General features: G+C 49.9%; 1 protein-coding gene across 1 annotated transcript in view; it reads right to left on the bottom strand.

Moving 5' to 3' along the window:
• Positions 1-291: 291 nt before the first annotated feature.
• The window catches only part of dpys (dihydropyrimidinase), a 148,727-nt gene continuing 125,473 nt past the window's right edge, over positions 292-23,545 (bottom strand). The window contains exons 8-10 of the mRNA XM_070872164.1: positions 19,949-20,156; positions 15,125-15,239; positions 292-473 (exon numbers count right to left, since the gene is read on the bottom strand). Of these exons, the coding sequence (XP_070728265.1) occupies positions 15,153-15,239; positions 19,949-20,156 (295 nt within the window). The 3' untranslated portion in view covers positions 292-473; positions 15,125-15,152. The remainder of the gene's footprint in view (positions 474-15,124; positions 15,240-19,948; positions 20,157-23,545) is intronic.

Below are 23,545 nucleotides of genomic sequence, written 5' to 3'. Positions count from 1 at the left end.
TTGCGGCCTTCCGCGAGAGGTGGGCGCCGGAAGGACTGGAGTGCATCACCACCCCCGGCAACCAAATTTTTATTTGATTACTATTGTTTAAAGTTTAATTTGTCTATGTTTGTCGGTTTTAGTGCCCCCCACGCCCCCCCACCCCACTGCCTTTTAGCCAGGGGGCTCTTGTAGAATTTGTGTTTCTTGTGCCCTCAAAAAAAAACAAAAATAAAACAAAAAAAACAAGGGGACACTTGTTTTAATGATTATATTTTACAGATTACAACAAAATAGTTGTAGAGCTGTTGTGTTTCTGTGGTCTGGAGGAGTCCGTGTTCCACGTTTTTATGGAATGTGCGAGCTTGCAGCCCCTATTGCACCATTTGAAGGGGCTGCTCCTCAAATTCTGGTTGCACTTCAGTCCCACAACCTTGATCTTTGGGCACCCTGTGTGGAGGGGAGCGGGCAGGTTGGAAGGCCTCCTCGTAGGACTACAGAGAGTTGGAAAGAGGGAAAAAGAACACCAATAACATCAACAATCTGGAAAAAATACCATCATCCAGTGTGGAACGAGGGAGAGCCATTATTTATCATCGTCGGAGAGGCCAGCGGGAGGTCGGAGGGAGGCCTATAAAAGGCCCAGCAGTCGGGAGCGGCGGGAGTTCATCGTCGGAGAGGCCAGCGGGAGGTCGGAGGGAAGCCTACAAAAGGCCCAGCAGTCGGGAGTGGCCGGAGTTCGTCGTCGGAGAGGCCAGCGGGAGCTCGGAGGGAGGCCGATGAAAGGCCCAGTAGTCGGAGCGGCGGGAGTTCGTTGTCGGAGAGGCAAGCGGGTGCAGCTGCAGGGAGGCAAGGCAAAAAAGAAGTAGAAAGAAATCGAAGGGTGACATCACAACCAAGCAGGTAAGTGATTGGCTGGTGATTGGTGAGTACTTTTTCTTTTTCTTTTCCTTTATCAGTAGGTGACCTTTATCATTGTTGTTGCCACATTAAGTTAATCTAGGGGTTAAGTCATGGCAGGAGAGTTCGGACACATGTCATGCTCCTCCTGTGCGATGTGAGAACTCAGGGACGCTTCCAGTGTCCCTGACAACTACATGTGTGGGGAGTGTGTTCTGCTGCAGCTTCTGACAGACCGCATTGCAGCACTGGAGCTGCGGGTGGATTCACTCTGGAGCATCCGCGATGCTGAGGATGTCATGAATAGCACGTTTAGTGAGTTGGTCATACCACAGTAAAGGTTACACAGACAGATAGGGATTGGGTGACCAACAGGAAGAGTAGTGGAAGGAAGGTAGTGCAGATGTCCCCTGCGGTCAACCCCTCCGAAACAGATACACCGTTTTGGGTAATGTTGGGGGGTTGATTCATCAGGGAGGGCAGCAGCAGCTAAGTCCATGGCACCGTGGGTGGCTCTGCTGCACAGGAGGGCAGGAAAAAGAGTGGGAGGGTGAACAGCCAGTTGTGGTGGTGCATACAGGTTCCAACGATATAGGTAAAACAACGGATGAGATCCTACAAGCTGAATTTAGGGAGCTAGGAGTTAAATTAAAAAGTAGGACATCAAAGGTAGTAATCTCAGGATTGCTACCAGTGCCACGTGCTAGCCAGAGTAGGAATCGCAGGACAGCTCCGATGAATACGTGGCTTGAAGAGTGGTGCAGAAGGGAGATATTCAAATTCCTGGGACATTGGAACCGGTTCGGGGGGAGGTGGGACCAGTACAAACCGCACGGTCTGCACCTGGACAGGACCAGAACCGATGTCCTAGGGGGTGTGTCTGCTAGTGCTGTTGGGGAGGGGTTAAACTAACATGGCAGGGGGATGAAAACCTATGTAGGGAGACAGAGGGAAGTAGAATGGGGGCAGAAGCAAAAGATAGAAAGAAGAAAAGTAAAAGTGGAGGGCAGTGAAATCCAAGGCAAAAATCAAAAAGGGCCACATTACAGCAAAATTCTAAAGGGGCAAAGTGTGTTACAAAGACAAGCCTGAAGGATCTGTGCCTCAATGCGAGGAGTATTCGAAATAAGGTGGATGAATTAACTGCACAGGCAGCAATTAATGAATATGATATAATTGCATCATGGAGACATGGCTCCAGGGTGACCAAGGCTGGGAACTCAACATCCAGGGGTATTCAACATTCAGGAAAGATAGATAGAAAGGAAAAGGGGGTAGCGTTGCTGGATAAAGAGGAAATTAACACAATAGTAAGGAAGGAAATTAGCTTGGATGATGTGGAATCTGTATGGGTAGAGCTGTGGAATACCAAAGGGCAGAAAACGCTAGTGGGAGTTGTGAACAGACCACCAAACAGTAGTAGTGAGGTTGGGGACAGCATCAAACAAGAAATTAGGGATATGTGCAATAAAGGTACAGCAATTATCATTGGCAACTTTAATCTACATATTGATTGGGCTAACTAAACTGGTAGCAATACAGTGAAAGAGGATTTCCTGGAGTGTATTAGGGATGGTTTTCGAGACCAATGTGTCGAGGAACCAACTAGAGGGCTGGCCATCCTAGACTGGCTGATGTGTAATGAGAAAGGACTAATTTGCAATCTTGTTGTGCGAGGCTCCTTGGGGAAGAGTGACCATAATATGGTAGAATTCTTTATTAAGATGGAGAGTGACACAGCTAATTCAGAGACTAGGGTCCTGAACTTAAGGAAAGGTAACTTCGGTGGTATGAGATGTGAATTGGCTAGAATAGACTGGCAAATGATACTTAAAGGGTTGACAGTAGATAGGCAATGGCAAACATTTGAAGATCACATGGATGAACTTCAACAATTGTACATCCCTGTCTGGAGTAAAAATAAAACGGGGAAGGTGGCTCAACTCTGGCTAACAAGGGAAATTAAGGATAGTGTTAAATCCAAGGAAGAGGCATATAAATTGGCCAGAAATAGTAGCAAACCTGACGACTGGGAAAAATTTAGAATTCAGCAGAGGAGGACAAAGTATTTAATTAGGAGAGGGAAAATAGAATATGTGAGGAAGCTTGCTGGGAACATAAAAACTGACTGCAAAAGCTTCTATAGATATGTGAAGAGAAAAAGATTAGTGAAGACAAATGTAGGTTCCTTGCAGTCAGATTCAGGCGAATTTATAATGGGGAACAAAGAAATGGCAGACCAGTTGAACAAATACTTTGGTTCTGACTTCACGAAGTAGTACAAAAAGAACCTTCCGGAAATACTCGGGGACCGAGGGTCTAGTGAGAAGGAGGAACTGAAGGAAATCCTTATTAGGCGGGAAATTGTGTTTGGGAAATTGATGGGATTGAAGGCTGATAAATCCCCGGGATCTGATCGTCTGCATCCCAGAGTACTTAAGGAAGTGGCCCTAGAAATAGTGGATGCATTGGTGATCATTTTCCAACAGTCTATTGGCTCTGGATCAGTTCCTATGGACTGGAGGATAGCTAATGTAACACCACTTTTTAAAAAAGGAGGGAGAGATAAAACGGAGAATTATAGATCAGTTAGCCTGACAGCAGTAATGGGGAAAATGTTGGAATCAATTATTAAAGATAAAATAGCAGCGCATTTGGAAAGCAGTGACAGGATCTGTCCAAGTCAGTATGGATTTATGAAAGCAAAATCATGTTTAAAAACCTTCTGGAATTTTTTTCAGGATGTAACTAGTAGAGTGGACAAGGGAGAACCAGTGGATATGGTGTATTTGGACTTTCAAAAGGCTTTTGACAAGGCCCCACACAAGAGATTAGTGTGCAAAATTAAAGCACATGGTATTGGGGGTAATGTACTGACGTGGATAGAAAACTGGTTGGCAGACAGGAAGCAGAGAGTGGGAATAAACGGGTCCTTTTCAGAATGGCAGGGAGTGACTAATGGGGTGTCGCAGGGCTCAGTGCTGAGACCCCAGATATTTACAGTATACATTAATGATTTAGATGAAGGAATTGAGTGTTATATCTCCAAGTTTGCAGATGACACTAAGCTGGGTGGCAGTATGAGCTGTGAGGAGGACGTTAAGAGGCTGCAGGGTGACTTGGACAGGTTAGGTGAGTGGGCAAATGCATGGCAGATGCAGTATAATGTGGATAAATGTGGGGTTATCCACTTTGGTGGCAAAAACACGATGGCAGAATATTATCTGAATGGCGGCAGATTAGGAAAAGGGGAGGTGCAACGAGACCTGGATGTCATGGTACATCAGTCACTGAAAGTTGGCATGCAGGTACAGCAGGTGGTGACGAAGGCAAATGGTATGTTAGCCTTCATAGCTAGGGGATTTGCTTATAGGAGCAGGGAGGTCTTACTGCAGTTGTACAAGGCCTTGGTGAGGCCTCACCTGGAATATTGTGTTCAGTTTTGGTCTCCTAATCTGAGGAAGGACGTTCTTGCTATTGAGGGAGGGCAGCGAAGATTCACCAGACTGATTCCCTGGATGGCAGGACTGACATATGAGGAGAGACTGGGTCGAGGCGAGGGACCGCTCCGGTGCCCTGCAGAGCATGACGGCGATCGAGAAGTTGAGGGACCTGGTCGGGTCCTTCGACTTGGTGGACGTCTGGCAAAATTTCCATCCCGACTCCAGCGTCTTTACTTGGGTGAGGCCTGGAAGAGGGTGGTCCAGAATCGACCACCCTTACGTGTCTCAGGCGTACATCTCCTGCGTTCCGGCGGCCTCCATGCGGCCGGCGCCGTGCTCGGACCACCACCTGCTGTGGGCGGAGCTCGCTCCGCGCGAGTACTGGGTCCGCGTAAGGGAATTAAGGGTTATGGTGAGCGGGCGGGTAAGTGGAGCTGAGTCCACGGCCAGATCAGCCATTATCTTGTTGAGTGGTGGAGCAGGCTCGAGGGGCTAGATGGCCTACTCCTGTTCCTAATTCTTATGTTCTTATGTTCTTATGTTCTTATGTACTGGCACTTTAACAACCAGCTGCTGGAGGATGAGCGGTTCCAGGACTCGTTCCGTTGTTTCTGGGCCGACTGGAGAAGGAAGCAGGGGGGTTTCCCCTCCTTGAGGTTATGGTGGGACGTGGGCAAGGCTCATGTCCGGCTCTTCTGTCAAGAGTATGCGAGGGGGTCGACCAAGAGGCGGGCAGCCAGGGTGGGGCGCCTAGAAAAGGAGGTGCTCGACCTGGAATCCCGTCTCGGTCAAGTCATCGAGGACCCGGCCCTGTGGACGGTATACAAAGCAAAGAAGGCAGCGCTGAAGGACCTGCAGCTCGTTAGGTCCTGAGGCATGCTCATGAGGCCGCGGACCTGGTTCCTCCGGGATCTGGACCGCGGCTCCCCCTTCTTCTACCCGCTGGAAAAAAGAGAGGGTCCGTAAGCAGTTCTTGACGCTGCTGGCCGACGACGGATCTCTTGTCTTGGATCCGGAGGGCATCAGCAACAGGGCCCAAGATGACTACGGGGCTCTGTTCTCTCCGGAGCTGTCCAGCGAGGAAGCACGTAGAGTTTTGTGGGAGGACCTGCTAAAGATCGGCCCGGAGGGTGCCGAAAATCTGGAAGCTTCGCTAAGCCTGGCGGAGCTGACCGGTGCCCTCGATCAGCTCTCGAGGAGAAAAGCCCCGGGGCTGGACGGGCTGACCATGGAGTTCCACAGGGCATTCTGGGACATCTTGGTGGGCGACTACGCGCGGGTCCTGGGGGAAAGTCTGGCGACCGGGGAGATGCCCCTCCCTTGGCGCAGGGCAGTCATCGTCCTGCAGGCTAGGCGATCTCCGTCTACTTAAGAACTGGCGCCCAGTCTCTCTCCTCAGCACGGACTATAAAATCTTCACCAGGGTGATGTCTGCTTGCCTTGGCGCCGTGCTGGACCACATGATTCACCCCGACCAGTCTTACACGGTCCCGGGCCGGACAATCCACGATAACATCCATCTGGTCCGGGATCTGATCCATCATTCCCAGGAGGCTGGTCTGTCGGTCGCCTTCCTATCTCTCGAGCAAGAGAAGGCGTTCGACAGGATGGATCACGACTATCTGTTCGGAACTCTGCGCGCTTTTGGGTTCAGGACACATTTCGTCGCCTGGATCCAACTTTTGTACGCTGCTGCGGAGTGTCTGATTAAGGTTATCAGGTCTTTGGGAGAGGGGTGCGCCAGGGATGCCCTATGTCCGGCCAGTTATATGCCATCTGGTGGAGCCTTTCCTGCGTCTCCTGCGGATGAGGTTGATGGGACTGGCTCTGCAAGGGCCGGGCATGGAGGTCGTCCTCTTGGCTTACGCCGATGACGTGCTCCTCACGGTAGAGGATCTCGCTGACCTGCGGAGGATGCGTGAGTGCCAGGAGATTTACTCGGCCGCATCCTCCACCAGGATCAACTGGGAGAAATGTTCCGGACTCCTGGTGGGTCAGTGGCGGGTGGACTCCCTGCCGGAGGAGCTCAGGCCTTTTGTCTGGAGCACGACCCATCTCCTCTATCTGGGAGTCTACCTTAGCCCTGATGAGGTAGCCTGGCCGGCGAACTGGCAAGAGCTGGAGGCCAAGGTCGCCGCTCGCCTAGGGCGCTGGACAGGACTGCTCCGAGTGCTGTCCTACAGGGGTCGAGTGCTAGTCATAAACCAGCTGGTGGCCGCTATGCTGTGGTACCGGCTGGTCACTTTGACCTCTCCCCCTGCGTTTGTCGCCAAGATACAGAAGAAACTGGTGGACTTCTTCTGGAACAACAGGAAGCACTGGGTCTCTGCTACGGTCTTGAGTCTCCCGCTTATTGAGAGCGATCAGGCATTGGTGTGCGTTGGCACGCAGCTTGTGAATTTCCGTCTTCAGACCCTGCAGAGATACCTTTACGTCGAGCCCCCTCCTAGGTGGTGTGCGCTGGCGATGTGTTTCTTCTGCCAGCAGTACAGCCTCAATTACGACACGCAGCTCCTGTTTGTGAGCCTGGGGGGCGTCAGGACCACCATGCGGGGGCTACCTGTCTTTTACCAGGAACTCATCAGGGTCTGGAACAGAGTTGCCACCAAGCGCAGCTCTCCACCGTCTGGAGTGGCGACTGTCATGCAGGAGCCGCTGCTCAGGAATCCGTACCTCCACGACCAAGGTTTTAGATGGCCGGCGGACGAGAGGGCTGTGGCTGGTGAGGTGACCAGGGTCAGGGACCTGCTCGATGGCGGAGGAGCCGGCTGGATGGCGCCAGACGCGCTGGCACGGCACCTAAACTGGGCCGACGTGGGCCACGAGGCCAATGCCATCGAGTCGCTAAAAACAGCTTTGGGCCCTGACTCTGTTCGGTGTGTCGAGGAGGCTCAAGCACGTGGGGAGATCCCGTCCGAACTGACCCCCGTCCGGACGGAATTCTTCATCGGTGCCAAGCCCCGAAAGCTCCCTTGGGAGCCGCGCCTCACAACTTGAGCCGCCTCGGGAAAATCCCCTCCGTGCCTATCAGTTCTTCGCTGAGGGGTTTCCTGTACGGTCTGCTCCTGCACACTCTCAACCTTGTCATCCTGGTCTGCCGTCCGGACACGCCATGGCACAACATCTTGCCGTCCGGAGGGGGCGGGGGTCCCCGATGGAGTGCACTCTACGCTGGAGTCCTCCCACTATTTATTGGGGACTTGGCACGGAGCAGTCCCGTGCAACAAATTTTTAAGTCGGTTCACGGGCTTGCAGGCCGCCTGCAATTTTTGCGGTCGGAAAGAGTCCGTGTTTCATGTTTTTACGGAATGTGCGAGGTTGCAGCCCCTGTTTTATTATTTAAAGGGGCTGCTCCTCAAATTCTGGTTCCACTTCAGTCCCACACTCCTGATCTTTGGGCACCCTGTGCGGAGGGGAGCGGGTAGGTCCGAGGGCCTCCTCGTAGGACTGCTCCTGAGAATGTCCAAGGAGGGCCATCAGCCGGTCCAGGCAGCGGGTGGTCGAGGTAGTCGTTTAGCCTGACTGCCTGCCTCTCTTCCGCGCGTACATCCGAGCCAGGGTGTCCTTGGATATGGAGCACGTGGTGTCCACCGGTACGCTCGCGGCCTTCCGCGAGAGGTGGGCGCCGGAGGGACTGGAGTGCATCATCAACCCCGGCAACCAAATTTTAATTTGATTTTATATGTTTTAAAGTTTAATTTGTTTTATTTGCCGGGTTTTAGTGTTCCTCTCTTCCTTTTAGCCAGGGGGCACTTGTATAATTTGTGGTTTTAGTTTCAAAAAAACCCCCCAAAAAACAAAACAAAAAAAAAGGGCACTTGTAAACTGTTTGGAGTGCCCCCCCCCCCGCCCCTGGCACTTGATTTAATGTTTATTTTTGTTTTGCAACAAAAGAGTTGTAGCCCTTAAAGAGACCCTGTAATGGCGAGTCCATCTACGGCGGTGGCAGGACCAGCGAAAACCTATGCGCGAGTGGTGTCCGCAACCAAGGCGGCTCCTGCTGCCCTGCCACCTTTTACACTCTGAACAAAAAAACATGGGGTTAAGAGCTACACTCACCCCAACATGACGATCGAGGAGTGCGTGAGGGCAATGGCTGGGGTAGTCGGCCTCTCGGCCATTGTCGCCGTCTCCAAAATGTCCAGGAAGACTGTGTTCTTCCTGAGGTCGGAGCGGGCGGTGTCCCTGGCCCTTAGTAAGGGGCTCATGGTGGGAGGGACCTTCCTGCCCGTGGATCCGCTTGTGGCTACCGCGCAGAAAGTTGTTATTTCCAACGTCCCACCTTTTGTTACCGGTGAGCTCCTCCTTCCCCACCTCCGTCAACTGGGGGAGGTAAGGTCGGGGATAAACTCCATACCGCTCGGCCTCAGGGAGGCCAGCCTCCATCATGTGTTCTCCTTCCGCCGCTTTTCATCCAGCTGGCGCGGGAGGAGGTAAATGAAGGAGCATTCAATGTGGTCCACGAGGGGACTGCCTACCGCTTCTTCTGGACGTCGGACGGCATGCGGTGCCACGCCTGTAAGGAGCTGGGGCTTGTCCACAAGAACTGACCCGCATCCACGGCTGCTAAAACAGCAAAGGTGGCCAAGGCTCGTGCCGACACCACTCCTCCCCCTGTCACCCGTCCGCGCATCGGGAGCCATAGATGCGCGGGTATCGTCGGAGGCCAATGTCATCACGGCCTCCGGCGGGGGGGAGGGAAAGCTTCCGTGCGGAAGGAAGGCACGGAGGAAAACGAAACGCCTTCAGGCGAGTCCCCTCAGTGGACAGACAGTCCCATCACTGCGCTCGTTCTAATATTGTCATCAGCGAGCACGGGGTATCCCGAGCCCATGCCCGAGCCCTTGACCACACCTGTTTCCGCGGAGAGTTTGCCACCCGTGGTCGGGCTCAGGCGTGGGCAAGACAATCTGAAGGAGGGAGCGGAGGCGGGAGCCCCGGCAGACATGGAGGTCTCCCTGTCTCCGCATCCCCCCAGACAAAAAAAGGAGGCACCACTCCAGGGAAGCAAAGGATGACCAAGGTCCCTCCGTGGATGAGTTAGTGCCCGATGCGTGTCCCGCATCTCCCAGCAGCGCTCCCAATGCGTGCTGAAGGCCTCTCGGGAGGGAGAGACAACCGAGGCTGCCCAGGCTGAGCCTCCCGAGGATGGGGATGAAGAACTGCCTGGTGCAGGGGGCACGGGGCCACCAAAAGAAAGTGTCGCCGCCGGGTCGAGCGTCCCAGGGACTGAGGTGAGCGAGGCCGAAGAGGCCAAGTCCGAGCCCACACAACCAAACAGTGACATCCCCCGGGATCTGCTCGACCTGGCAGAAAAAGGAATCAAATCACAAGAACCCCCACCTGCTGGGTCGGAGGGTAGTGGCGGGGAGGGTGAGGAACCCCAATCTTCGTCCCTGACATTGGAGCCGGGGGACTTGCAGGACCTGGAGCAGTTCATTGGCCTGGTTTCTCCGTGCTTCCTGGTGCATGGGGCAGATGGGAACCACGTCCGCTGCCGCATCCCGACTCGGCATCCCAGGAAGAGCCCAGGGAGGACTCCTCTGCCAACGATCCTGGGGTTGGGATCGTGGCAGAGGTAGGGCCGGATGGTGCGGCCGGGCCGTTTGCCGTATCCTGTGCGGTCGATGGACCGGCTGTTGGTGGCGACCTCCCGGAGGAGGACGGGGACTCGGTGGTAGGTGCGGGAAAGGATTTAGAGTCCATCGCCGGTGAGGCGATCTCCTTGTGCCTGCCGCTGAGTCCCCCCTCATTCCTGCAAAGGAACTCTGGGACATTTTGGCGGAATGCCAGGGTCGCTGCAATAGAGCCCATCTGGGCCTGGACAGGTGGTCTGAGCCGGCGCTGCTCATCAGGTCCGTCTGCGCCGCCGTCAAAACTGGAGCCTTATCAAAACCAGAAAAACTTGAGCTGCCCCGGCTCAGAATGTTCCTCGTTGGGTGGCTGAGGCGGTGGAGGTCAGAAAATGACTCCGCTCCCCCCTCACAGTAGTTTAAGTTAGAGGTTGCACTATGCTTTTGCCATGAAGATAACCATAGCCAGCCTCAACATCAATGGCGACAGAGAAGCACGCTGTAGATTTAACAATTTTTCGCTCCTACGGGAGGGGAAATATGCAGTCTGCCTCCTGTAAGGAACCCACAACCTTCCAGGAGACAAGGCCGCTATGCTGTGGTACCGGCTGGTCACTTTGACCCCACCCCCTGCGTCTGTCACCAAGATACAGAAGAAGCTGGTGTTCTTCTGGAATAACAGGAAGCACTGGGTCTCTGCTGCAGTTCTGAGTCTCCCGCTTAGGGAGGGCGGTTAGGCATTGGTGTGCATCAGTACCCAGCTAGCGACTTTCTGTCTTCAGACCCTGCAGAGATACCTCCTAGATGTTGTGTGCTGGTGATGTATTTCTTCCGCCAGCAGTACTGCCTCAATTATGACACGCAGCTCCTGTTTGTGCGCCTGCGGGTGTCAGGACTGCCATGCAGGGGCTGCCTGTCTTTTACCAGGAACTCATCAGTGTCTGGATCAGAGTCACCACCAAGCACAGTTCTCCCCTGTTTTGAGTGGCGGTTGTCCTTCAGGAGCCGCTGCTCAGGAATCCGTACCTCCACGACCGCGGTTTTAGGTGGCAGGCAGACGAGAGGGCTGTGGCTGGCAAGGTGACCAGGTTAGGGCACCTGCTCGATGGTGGAGGAGTGGCCTGGATGGCGTCAGACAAGCTGGCACGACGCCTATCCTGGGCCGACGTCCGCCGTGCGGCCAATGACATCGAGTTGCTAAAAACAGCGTTGGGCCATGAATCCATTAGCTGTGTCGAGGAGGCTCAAGCACGTGGGGAGATCCCGTCCGAACTGACTCCCATCCGGACGGAATTCTTCTTTGGCGCCAAGCCCCGAAAACTTCCTTGGGAGCCGGCGCCTCACAACTTGAGCCTCCTCTGGGAAATCATCTCCGTGCCTTTCAATTCTGCGCGGAGGGGATTCCTGTACGGGCTGCTCGTGCACACTCTCCACGTTGCCATCCTTGTCTGCCGTCTGGACATTCCATGGCACACCATCTTGCCGTCCGTAGGAGGCAGGGGTCCCCAATGGAGTGCTCTCTACGCCGGAGGCCTCCCACTATTTATTGGGGATTTGGCCTGGAGCGTGTTGCACGGAGCAGTCCCGTGCATTAAGTCGGTTCATGGGCTCTCAGGCCGCCTGTAATTTCTGCGGTCTAGAAGAGTCCACGTTCCACGTTTTTATTGGATGTATGAGGTTGCAGCCCCTCTTGCAATATCTGAAGGGGCTGCTGCTCAAATTCTGATTGCGCTTCAATCCCACACTCCTGACCTTTGGACACCCTGTGCGGAGGGGAGCGGGCAGGTCGGAAGGCCTCCTCGTAGGACTGCTCCTGGGCACGGCCAAGGGGCCATCACCCGGTCCAGGCAGCGGGTGGTCGACGGGGTTGTTCAGCCCGACTGCCTGCCTCTCTTCCGCGGTTACATCCGAGCCAGGGTGTCCCTAGAGATGGAGCACGCGATGTCCATCGGTACGCTCGCGGCCTTCCGTGAGAGGTGGGCGCCGGAGGGACTGGAGTGCATCATCACCCCCAGCAACCAAATTTTAATTTGAACCAAATGTCTAAAGTTGAATTTGTCGGTTTTTAGTGCCCCTTTAATAAGGGGGCACTTGAATTATAGTTTCACACAAAATAGTGTAGAGCTGTTGCATTGTGAGTGGCTTAGCCAGTCACGTGATGCTTACAAGACTCAATAAAACCCCACTCAGTTGGGTCTGGGTCATTCACGATGAGGTATGCAGTCATAAGCGTAGTGGATGAACTGGTAATGTGATAAGTGTAGCTGTTAAACCTTTGTTAATAAACCAACTTTTCTTGCTAGCAATATGTTGCTATGAATTTTTAAGCAAAGACACCATAAAGCAAATACATTAGTTTCTAGTTCTGATAGCTATCCAGTGACCCCCGCTGGAAGCACATGAGTACAGATGCTAGGTACAGCATGGGCTCAACGGGCTGAATAGCCTTCTTCCAGCTGTAACCATTCTTTGATTCTATGGTGCTAGAAAAGGACATCATTGGACATGACTGTGATGCCCCTGTGTTTGCATACCTTACCAACAAAAATGTTTGGACTCACACTTGATAAATAGGGTGCAGGATGGTGTGGAACCATACCAAAGCATGTCATCATCTTTAGGAGAGCAGTGAAGCACATTTGCAGGAGAATAAGGAGGAAAAGAACAGAGGAGCAGAAGTACGCCATTCAGCCCCTCGCCTCTGTTTTGCCTGTACCTCACTTTGATTTACCTATCCTAACATAGAAACATAGAAAATAGGTGCAGGATTAGGCCATTCGGCCCTTCGAGCCTGCACCACCATTCAATATGATCATGGCTGATCATGCAACTTCAGTACCCCACTCCTGCCTTCTCTCCATACCCCCTGATCCCTTTAGCCATAGGGGCCACCTCTAATTCCCTTTTGAATATGTCCAACGAACTGGACTCAACAACTTTCTGTGGTAGAGAATTCCACAGGTTCACAATTCTCTGGGTGAAAAAGTTTCTCCTCATCTCAGTCCTAGATGGCTTACCCCTTATCCTTAGACTGTGACCCCTGGTTCTGGACTTCCCCAACATCGGGAACATTCTTCCTGCATCTAACCTGTCCAATTCCGTCAGAATTTTATATGCTTCTATGAGATCCCCTCTCATTCTTCTAAATTCTAGTGAATATAAGCCTAGTTGATCCAGTCTTTCTTCATATGTCAGTCCTGCCATCCCGGGAATCAGTCTGGTGAACCTTCGCTGCACCCTCTCAATAGCAAGAATGTCCTTCCTCAGATTAGGAAACCAAAACTGCACACAATACTCAAGGTGTGGTCTCCCCAAGGCCCTGTACAACTGCAGTAAGACTTTCCTGCTCCTATACTCAAATCCTCTCCCTATGAAGACCAATATGCCATTTGCTTTCTTTACTGCCTGCTGTACCTGCATGGCTACTTTCAATGACTGATGAACCATGACACCCAGGTCTCGTTGCACCTCCCCTTTTACTAATCTGTCACGATTCAGATAATAATCTGCCTTCCTGTTTTTGCCACCAAAGTGGATAACCTCACATTTATCCACATTATACTGCATCTGCCATGCATTTGCCCACTCACCTAACCTGTCCAATCACCTTGCAGCCTCTTAGCATCCTTCTCACAGCTCACACTGCCATCCAGCTTAGTGTCATCTGCAAACTTGGAGATATTACATTCAGTTCCTTCATCTAAATCATTAATATATATTGTAAATAGCTGGGTTCCCAGCACTGAACCTTGCGGTATCCCACTAGTCACTGCCTGCCATTCTGAAAAGGACCCGCCGTTTATTCCCACTCTTTGCTTCCTGTCTGCTAACCAGTTCTCTATCCACGTCAATACATTACCCCCAATACCATGTGCCTTAATTTTGCACACTAATCTCTTGTGTGGGACCTTGTCAAAGCCTTTGGAAAGTCCAAATACACCACATCCACTGGTTCTCCCTTATCCACTCTACTAGTTACATCCTCAAAAAATTCTAGAAGATTTGTCAAGCATGATTTCCCTTTCATAAATCCATGCTGACTTGGACCAATCCTGTCATTGCTTTCCAAATGCGCTGCTATTACATCTTTAATAATTGATTCCAACATTTTCCCCACTGACGATGTCAGGCTAACAGGTCTAATTCCCTGTTTTCTCTCTCCCTCCTTTTTTAAAAAGTGGGGTTACATTAGCTATCCTCCAGTCCATAGGAACTGATTCAGAGTCCATAGAATGTTGGAAAATGACCACCAATGCATCTACTATTTCTAGGGCCACTTTCTTAAGTACTCTGGGATGCAGACTATCAGGCCCTGGGGATTTATCGGCCTTCAATCCCATCAATTTTCCTAACACCATTTCCTGACTAATAAGGAGTTCCCTCAGTTCCTCCTTCTCGATAAACCCTCGGTCCCCTAGTATTTTCGAGAGGCTATTCGGGAGGTAACTTGCACCAAGTCCCGCTCACCCATCACCCCTGTGCTCGCCGACCTTCATTAGCACCCAGTTAAGCAACGTCTCAATTTAAAAATTCTCATCCTTATATTCAAATCCCTCCATGGCCTCACCCCTCCCTATTTCTGTAATCTCCTCCAGCCCCAAACTCCCCGAGATGTCTGCGCTCCTCTAATTCTGCTCTCCTGAGTATCCCTGATGGTAATCGCTTTGCCTTCTGTTGCCAAGGCTCCAAGCCCTGGAACTCCCTGCCTAAACCTCTCCGCCTCTCTACCTCTATTTCTTCCTTCAAGACGCTCCTTAAAACATACCTCTTTGACCAAGCTTTTGGTCACCTGCAGCAATTTCTACTTATGCAGCTCGGTGTCAAATTTTTAGCGCCTTGGGATGTTTCACTACGCTAAAGGCGCTATATAAATAGAAGTTATTGTTATTGTTGCCTTTGCTCCATTACTCTTGACACTCTTACCTAACATAAAAAAGGACATTGGAAATACATTTCTCAAGCTCACAAACAAATACACACCACATTTGTGAGTGTCTAGAGGTTTCTGACCAAGAGCTTGTGTAGCAGTTGTGAAGGAAGCAGTTGAACAACTTTCTTGCACAGTTTGGTCTCCTCTCAACTACTGATTCATCCTGGCGGATGGCCCAATGGGATAAAGAACAATCCACAACACAATGACTTTGACAGGAGTCCTCTGTGACAGGCAGTGGGAACATTATGGAGGGCTGCTATGGTAACCATTTCAAACTATAAACAGATAATACATACCGGAAAGGGTAAACATTGACTGGTGCCATCACCCATGGTCGGGTGTGCCAGCTGGACAATGTGGTACTATTTCTCCTTGGTATGGCTCTCTCTGTACTGGCGTGGGCTGGCAAACCTGCATTTTAAAAATACCGATTAACATGGTTCAATGTCTATGGTAGTCCACTTACTGTTATTTTTAAAGCTTTCATTGAGAGAAGTGGGGAATCTTATGCCCATCAAGGTGAAGGATGTCAGTGCTGGAGAATGAAACATTCTTTACTGGTTTGTAGCATCCAGTATTCCCAAATCATTTAAGGAGATATTTCATAACTCGCAACAAAAATATATCCCAATGAGAAAGAAAGACTGTAAGAGAAGGGATAACCATCCGTGGCTAACTAAGGAAATAAGGGATGGTATCAAATTGAAAACAAGGGCATACAATGTGGCCAAGACTAGTGGGAGGCCAGAGAACTTTTAAAAGCCAGCAAAGAACGTCTAAAAAAAAATGATAAAGAGAGGGGAGATAGATTATGAAATGTAAAAACAGAGTAAGAGTTTCTACAGGTAAATAAAAAGGAAAAGAGTGGCTAAAGTAAATGTTGGTCCCCTAGAGAATGGGACTGGAGAATTAATAATGGCGAACAGGGAAATGGCAGAGATGTTGAACAAATATTTTGTATTGGTCTAGATGGTAGAAGACACTAAAAACATCCCAATAGTGGATAATGAAGGGGCTATAAGGAGGAACTTAATACAGTCACTATCACTAAAGAATTAGTACTCAGTAAAATAATGGGACTAAAGGCAGACAAGTCCCCTGGATCTGATAACTTACATCCTAGGGTCTTAAACGATGTGGCTGCAGAGATGGCGGATGCATTGGTTGTGATCTACTAAAATTCCTTGGATTCTGGGGCGGTCCCAGTGGATTGGAAAACTGCAAATGTAACACCCCTATTTAAAAAAGCTGACAAAAGCAGGAAACTATAGACCAGTTAGCCTAACATCTGTCATTGGGAAAATGCTGGAGTGCATTATTAAGGAAGCAGTAGCAGGACATTTGGAAAAGCATAATTCAATTAAGCAGTCAGCATGGTTTTATGAAAGGGAAATCATGTTTGACAAATTTGCTGGAGTTCTTTGAGATGTAACGAGCAGTGTGGATAAGGGAGAACCAGTGGATGTGATGTATTTGGATTTCCAGAAGGCATTCGATAAGGTGCCACATAAAAGATTACTGCACAAGATAAAAGTTCACGGGGTTGGGGGTAATATATTAGCATAGATAGGGAATTGGCTAACTAACAGAAAACAGAGAGTCGGGATAAATGGATCATTTCCAGTTGGCAGAGAGTAACTAGTGGGGTGTCACAGGGATCGGTGCTAGGGCCTCAACTATTTACAATCTATATTAATGACTTGGATGAAGGGACCGTGTGTAATGTTGCCAAGTTTGCTGATGCAAAGATGGGTGGGAAAGCAACTTGTGAGGAAAACACAAAAAATCTGCAAAGAGATATAGTCAGGTTAAGTGAGTGGTCAAAAATTTGGCAGATGGAGTATAATGTGGGAAATGTGAGGTTATCCACTTTGGCAGAAAAAATAGAAAAGCAAATTATAATTTAAATGGAGAAAAATTGCGAAGTGCTGCAGTACAGAGGGACCTGGGGGTCATTGAGCATGAAACACAAAATGTTAGTATGCAGGTACAGCAAGTAATCAGGAAGGCAAATGGAATGTTGGCCTTTATTGCAAGGGGGATAGAGTATAAAAACAGAGAAGTCCTGCTACAACTGTATAGGGTATTGGTGAGGCCACACCTAGAGTACTGCATACAGTTTTGTTTTTCGTATTAAAGGAAGGATATAATTGCATTGGAGGCTGTTCAGAGAAGGTTCACTCGGTTGATTCTGCAGATGAGGGGGTTGACTTATGAGGAAAGGTTGAGTAGGTTGGGCCTCTACTCATTGGAGTTCAGAAGAATGAGAGGTGATCTTGTCGAAACATATAAGACAATGAGGGGGCTCGACAAGATGGATGCAGAGAGGATATTTCCACTCATAGGGGAAACTAAAACTAGGGGACTAAGGGCCCAATTTTTCCCAACCCCTTTTTTCGGCGTACTTACCTTAAATGCGCCGACTTTGTGCACGGGAAACGGCACCAAAAATATGGGGCCCCATCCTGCCCACTCTGCCCACTCTCCGGTGTCCCAGCGTGGCGTAGCAAGTGAAGTCGGGGGCGGAGCATCAGGCCAGCGCAGAAAGCACTGCCGGCACCTGCGCGCATGCTCCTGCCCTCCCAGCGCGTCCTGTGGGCTGTGAGCAGGACCTGATGCTCGCAGCCCCTATCCCAGGCCGAAGGGACGCCCAATCTCACCACACTCTATCCCCGGCCGAAGGGACGCCCCGATCTTCGCCGCATCCTATCCCCGGCCGAGTGGCCTCCCGCATCGGCCGCCCGGCCCGCTGATTTCCTGGGCCCAGGTAGGACTTCAGTTTTATTTTTTATTTATTGATGGTTGTGTTTGAGAGTTTTGATGGGGGGTGGGGGGGGACTTTAAAAAGAAAACTTGATTCTGGCATAAAGGTAGGACTTCTATTTTTTATTTGTTATTGATTGATTGCTTATTACTTTTTGTGCTTTGTTTAGTGCTTTGTAAGTCTTGGTGCTTTAAATGTACTAACCTGTGCCGAATTCTTAACTGCCCGTAATGTTTTTCAGAGCTGGCCACATACGCTGACCTAAGTCGATTTGGAGTAAGTTTTTGCTGGCCAAAGTGGCATAAATGGCCAAAACTGGCGTAAGTGTCTGGGAACGCCCCCTTTTGAAAAAAAAACGGAACTAAAAAAAATCGTACCTAACTGACTTACTCTGGAGCAAATTTTTGGGAGAAAATTGCATTTTTTAAACTTACGCCAGAAAAAACAACTTACTCCATAAAAATTGATGCAAGTCATGGCCAAAATTGGGCCCACAGTCTCAGAATAAAGGGCCGCCCATTTAAAACTGAGATGAGGAGGAATTTATTCTCTCAGAAGGTTGTAAATCTATGGAATTCTCTGCCCCAGAGAGCTGTGGCGCCTGGGTCATTCAATATATTTAAGTCGGAGAGAGACAGATTTTTGAGTGATAAGGGAATAAAGGATTATGGGGAGCGGGCAGGGAAGTGGAGCCGAGTCCATGATCTTATTAAATGGTGGAGCAGGCGCGAGAGGCCAGCTGGCCTCTTCCTGCTCCTATATCTTATGTTCTTTTTTCTTGTGAAACAAGGGAGGCCCAAGGCCTGCTCCCACTCCTCCTGGCCAACAAGGAAACCTTAAAAAAAAATGTTGTTTTAAAATTACCTGCTGTATCACGATCCATCACTGCTCTCCCGCTTTCTTCCTGCTGGAGTCCCGCTCGCCTGCTCAAAAGGGCAGTTTAAGGTCGGGACTTGCAGGAAAGGCAGCGGGATCAGAGGGGTCATCATCATAGGCAGTCCCTCATATCGAGATGACTTGCTTCCATGCCAAAAAGGGAAGAGTTCAATGAAGGATCTAATATTCCAGATCCTGAACTGCATGTTAAAGGGCGGAAGATGCCTGTGCGTGGATTTTTTTAACGTGTGGTGGCCGTTGCACACCAACCACCACACCGGCTTGACAGAGCTAGGTCTTGTTCCAGTGGCAAGGATTAACCAAGACGACTGGAGACCAGCTCTGCTGCGCGGACCTAGTGCGCACACGAACATTTTGTGCACACATATCGCAGTGTGGGCTGGCCCGTGCTGCCCCTGGGCCCTTGCCTCCTCTGACCAGCAACAGATTGGTGGGACAAGAGGGAAAGAGCTTTATTCTGCACATGAGAAAATAAAGAATGAGAAAAGAATATGCTGTCTACCAATCTTGATCATTCTGCAGGCTATGTACAAATTTATACCACAAGTTTTAAAATTTACTCCTTTTGCTTTATTGGGAAACATGAATTGAAGACCGGTAAGTGACTGACCTCATGTTAACTACGCAACCGCCCAGTTTCGGCCAGGCAGGGTGAGGGGGCGGGGCGGGGGGGAGAGGAGTTAAAATTGTGGCCTAAGATTGTTCAGTGCCAATTTGTGCCAAATTAGGGAAAGTTTTGGACTGTGGGCCCATATCTGCACAGGATGTTTACAGCTGGCTGGGAGAGATGACTTCCATGGAATCCCAAAAGTGAATGGGCAACTGTCATTCTCAGCCCGAGTTGGAAAGTGGCAGGATTACAAGAACAGTGCAGTGGTTCTGTTAAGAAGGAAGCTACAAACTCACCCAGCGCCAAGGGAGCAGTGGGAGATAAAGCAAATATTGTTTTCCTCTGTGAAGTCTAATCGCACTAAATAATGTACAAAAGATAACGTCGAAAATTGCGGCCTCTCCGGGTGTGTACAACGTGCACACGCGCCCGGTGAGGCCTCACAAATGGCTGTTCTCGGGGCGTGATGCACATGTGCCAAGAACCAGCTTTTGCATGCATCCCAGTAGGAAGGACATCTGCGCGGCAGAGATTGTTTACCTAACTCTTGCCCAGCGAAAGTCCTTCAAACTCTTACGTCTGTTATATTTCAATCAGAAGCAATGAATCTATACATAAGATAATTGAGACGTCCATGAGGGGGGCAAGAGCCATGCTGACCCAAAGCAAATGATGCGACACAATGAGACGGAGCGACAGCTTGAAGGTGACTTAAAGTGGGATAAACATGCAAGTATTAATGGCAAGCTGGACAACCGATCATTCCTGGGAATTGACTGAGCCGCAAGCTAATAGATGAATGGAGATTTACACTACGTGTCAGAGTTTTATTTTAAAGTGATCACTGACCTTATCACGTTGCCTAATTCGCTTGAAGACATAATCTGCAAATGGTTTTCGTGGAATATACTTCCCGTCCCCTGGCACAACATGCAGAGTTTCATCTTCAAACACCACTTTACCTCGTGAAATGGTAACCAAAGGGACCCCATGGCAGACCATGCCTTCAAAAATGTTGAAGTCAACAACCTGATGATGTGTTTTGGCTGAAATAGTCCTGTTTAAAATTGAAAGAGCAAATAAAAACTACAGTAAACTGCAGAGGAGCTGAAAACTGCACCACTAACAGAAACAGGAATCAACAGGAGCCTGTTCAGTTAGCAATAGATTTAACCTAGCCAATTGTAAACAAAGTATCCCCACACTGTTCACTTCAGATCAATCCTTGGGCCCTAGTTCTTCTTCATCTACATGCTGCTACTTGGTAACATCATCCGAAGACATGTGGTAATTGGCAGACGACACCTAGCTCTCTCTCTTCACCACTTTTCACGATCCCTCCACTGACTCAGTTATCCGACATCCAGTCTTGGATAAGCTACAATTTCCTCCAGTTTAACACTGGAAAGACTGGATCCATTGTCTTCGGACTCTGTCACAAACTCCGTACCCATGGTGTCGATTCCATTCTCCCCCGCCCCCACCCCTGGCCTGTATCTCAGGGTGAGCCAGACTGTTTGAAACCTCATTTTTCTATTTGACCCCGACCTGAACGTCTGACTCCAAATCCTCTCTATCACAAAGACTGCTTATTTTCAATACTGTAACATTGCCCAACTCTGCCTCGCCTCCACCCTTCTTCCACTGAAGCACTCATCCATGTCTTTGTCATCTCCAGGCTTGATTTCTGCTCTGTCTCCCTTTCTCCAGTCTCCACCCTTCAGCTCATCCTAACCTCTGCTGCCCATATCCAACTCACTCTAGCACCCGGACGTGTGAGTAGTGTGGGCTGAAACAAGAAGCCCAATGATCTGCAAACTTGGGGTGAGCGGCTGCTGCTGGTCATGCCTCTACAGGCCTCTTGCCAGAATTGTGGGGAGCGGGAGCGGTGGCTATTACAATACCTGTGGAGTCGGGGACTATTCCTCCTCCTCCTGCCACCACAGCAAGTGTTTATTAAAAAGTAATTCCATACTTAGGGAACAACAGAGTGATGAGGGTAGGGAAGGAGGGGGATGTCTGATATTAGTACAGGAGAACTTTCTCGATCAATATGTCTCCAGTCCAGCAAAGAAGGAAGCGGTGTTGGATCTGGTTCTGGGAAATGAAGTAGGGCAAGTGGAGTATGTTACAGTAGGAGATCATCGAGCTAACAGTGACCACAACATCATTCAGTTTAGAGTAATTATGGAAAGAGACCAGAAAATATTGAAGATAAAAATGCTCATAGGGAAGAGCTAATATTTAAGAAGGATATCTAGCACAGGTAGATTGGAAAAGGTGATCGCAGGGTAAAGCAATAACTGAGCAATGGAGGGCATTCAGGGGAGAGATAGTTCAGGTACAAACTGGGCCTATTCCTTTGAAGGGAAAATTACAGAGCTTTCAAAGCTAATGCACCCTAGATGACAAAGGAAATAAAAGTTCAAATAAAACTGAAAAAGATCAAATATCAGGAGCAAGATTCAATTCATAACCAGGAAGATTATGGAAAGTACAGGATGGAATTGTAAAACTGAATACGGGAGGCAAAATGAGGTTACGAGAAAAGATTAGCAGGTAACATTAAATTGAACCCTAAAACATTTTTATAAACATATAGGGGTCGAAATAGCACACCGCCCGAAACAAGGTGCACCCGCCGTTTTCAATGTGTTCTGGCCGTCCCAATGCATGGGGCAGCCAAACCATTGAAATTCAGCACTTCGGGGATTTTTTAGGAGCGGGATGGAAGTGGCCTCATCAGGATGGAAGTGGGGATGGGGCGGAGTAACCGACGCTCCAAGGCATCAGCACTGCGCTGATGATGTCACCGCGCTGGTGCATCACCTCGTCTCTCCCCTTCAGTTAAAGGGGAGAACCACTGCGAAATCTACAGCCACTTTAGTGGCAAACAGTGGGCCACCCAGGAGGGTTTCGGCCGGGCCAGTGGCCTGGCACACAAGAGAGGGTGCCAGGCTGCCTGTTGGCGGCCCGGCCAAACCCGGGGGCATAACTGTTGGCAGTCGGCCAACAAAAGAAAATAAGATGGCGGCCGCGGCAGTGCGCCCTCCCCTTTAATGGAGGCCGCACCGCCATTTTACACACACTGCAAACACAGCGCACTGACAGAAAAAACTGTCGGGGGCACCGCACGGCGGTCGCAAGATTTTCTAAGTTGAATTTTGCTTCCAGGGTGGAAGATCGGCGGTGCATTCTTTGATGACACACTTAGGAGGGTTCGGCAGCAGCGGGGTGGAAGTGGGGACTGTCAGAAAATGCACCGAGGAGAATTCCGCCAGCGGCGGCCATTTGACTACAAATCGGCAGCCATTCGATACCGCCATGTGGCCGCCGGTAACAGGCCTTATCGGGCGACTGAATTCCAACCCCATAAAATGTAAGCGGTTAGTCGGGGAATAAGCTGGGCCTATTAAAGACCCAAAGGGAAATCTTCATGTAGAGGCAGAGGACATGGCTAAAGTATTAAATGAGTAATCTGCATCTGTCTTCACAAAGGAAGTGGATGAAGTGAAGGTTACAGACAGGATAGTAATACATAGAGGGGGCGTACTAAAATGATTATCATGACTGAAAGTTGGTAAGTCGCCTGGCCTGGATGAAATGCATCCTAGGTTGCTGAAAGAAGTAAAGGTAGAAATAGCAGAGGCACTGGTCAGAATAATTCAATCCTCATTAGATACAGGAGTAGTGCCGGAAGACTGGAGGGTTCCTAATTTATGTCACTATTCCACGAAGGGGAAAGGAATAAACCAGGAAATTACAGGCCAGTCAGTCTGACATCGGTGGTGGGGAAGTTATTGGAAACCATTATCAGGGACAAAATAAACTTTCATTTGGAACGGCATGGGTTAATCGGAGAGTAAGCATGGATTTGTTAAAGGAAAACCGTGTCTGGCTAACTTAACTGATTTCTTTGATGAGGTGATAAAGAAGGATGATCAAGGTCGTGTAGTAGGTATTGTTTATATGGGGGCCGAAATTGGTGAAGGCCAAGGGCCACCCAAAGGACCACTGATGGCCGCCGAGATACCTGACGATACTTTGGGTGGGGTTTTCGGCAAAAAAGTCTTTGAAAGGGTGGTCGGCGGCAAAAGAGGGACTTACGCCCTCAATGTGGGCGTCAGCGGGTGGGAGCTCTCATTCTCGGCGGCAAAGACGCTTGCCACCCAAATGCCGCCGAGGATGGAGTCGGGCCCACGGAGGGTCGAAGAGCTGCAAATAAAAATCATTAAAAAATACATCGGAAGACCTTCAGGGGACCCCATCAAGGTAAGTCGCTGTAAAGAAAAAATGTTAAAATTGTTTACTAACCTTTTTTTTCAGCTCTTCACATTCACCGTCGGGGATAGAACAGCCTCCAGCCAGCGGTCCTTCCCCGTTCTGGCACCGACTCCCACCCGTACCAATCTGGCATCTCGGTGGGCGGGAGGTCAGCTGTGCCAC

This window comes from Pristiophorus japonicus, chromosome 1, assembly GCF_044704955.1.
Source record: "Pristiophorus japonicus isolate sPriJap1 chromosome 1, sPriJap1.hap1, whole genome shotgun sequence".
In the NCBI taxonomy this organism is placed as follows: domain Eukaryota; kingdom Metazoa; phylum Chordata; class Chondrichthyes; family Pristiophoridae; genus Pristiophorus; species Pristiophorus japonicus.
The sequence above is the reverse complement of the archived record's forward strand: the minus strand, read 5'-3'. Positions and strand labels throughout refer to the sequence as shown.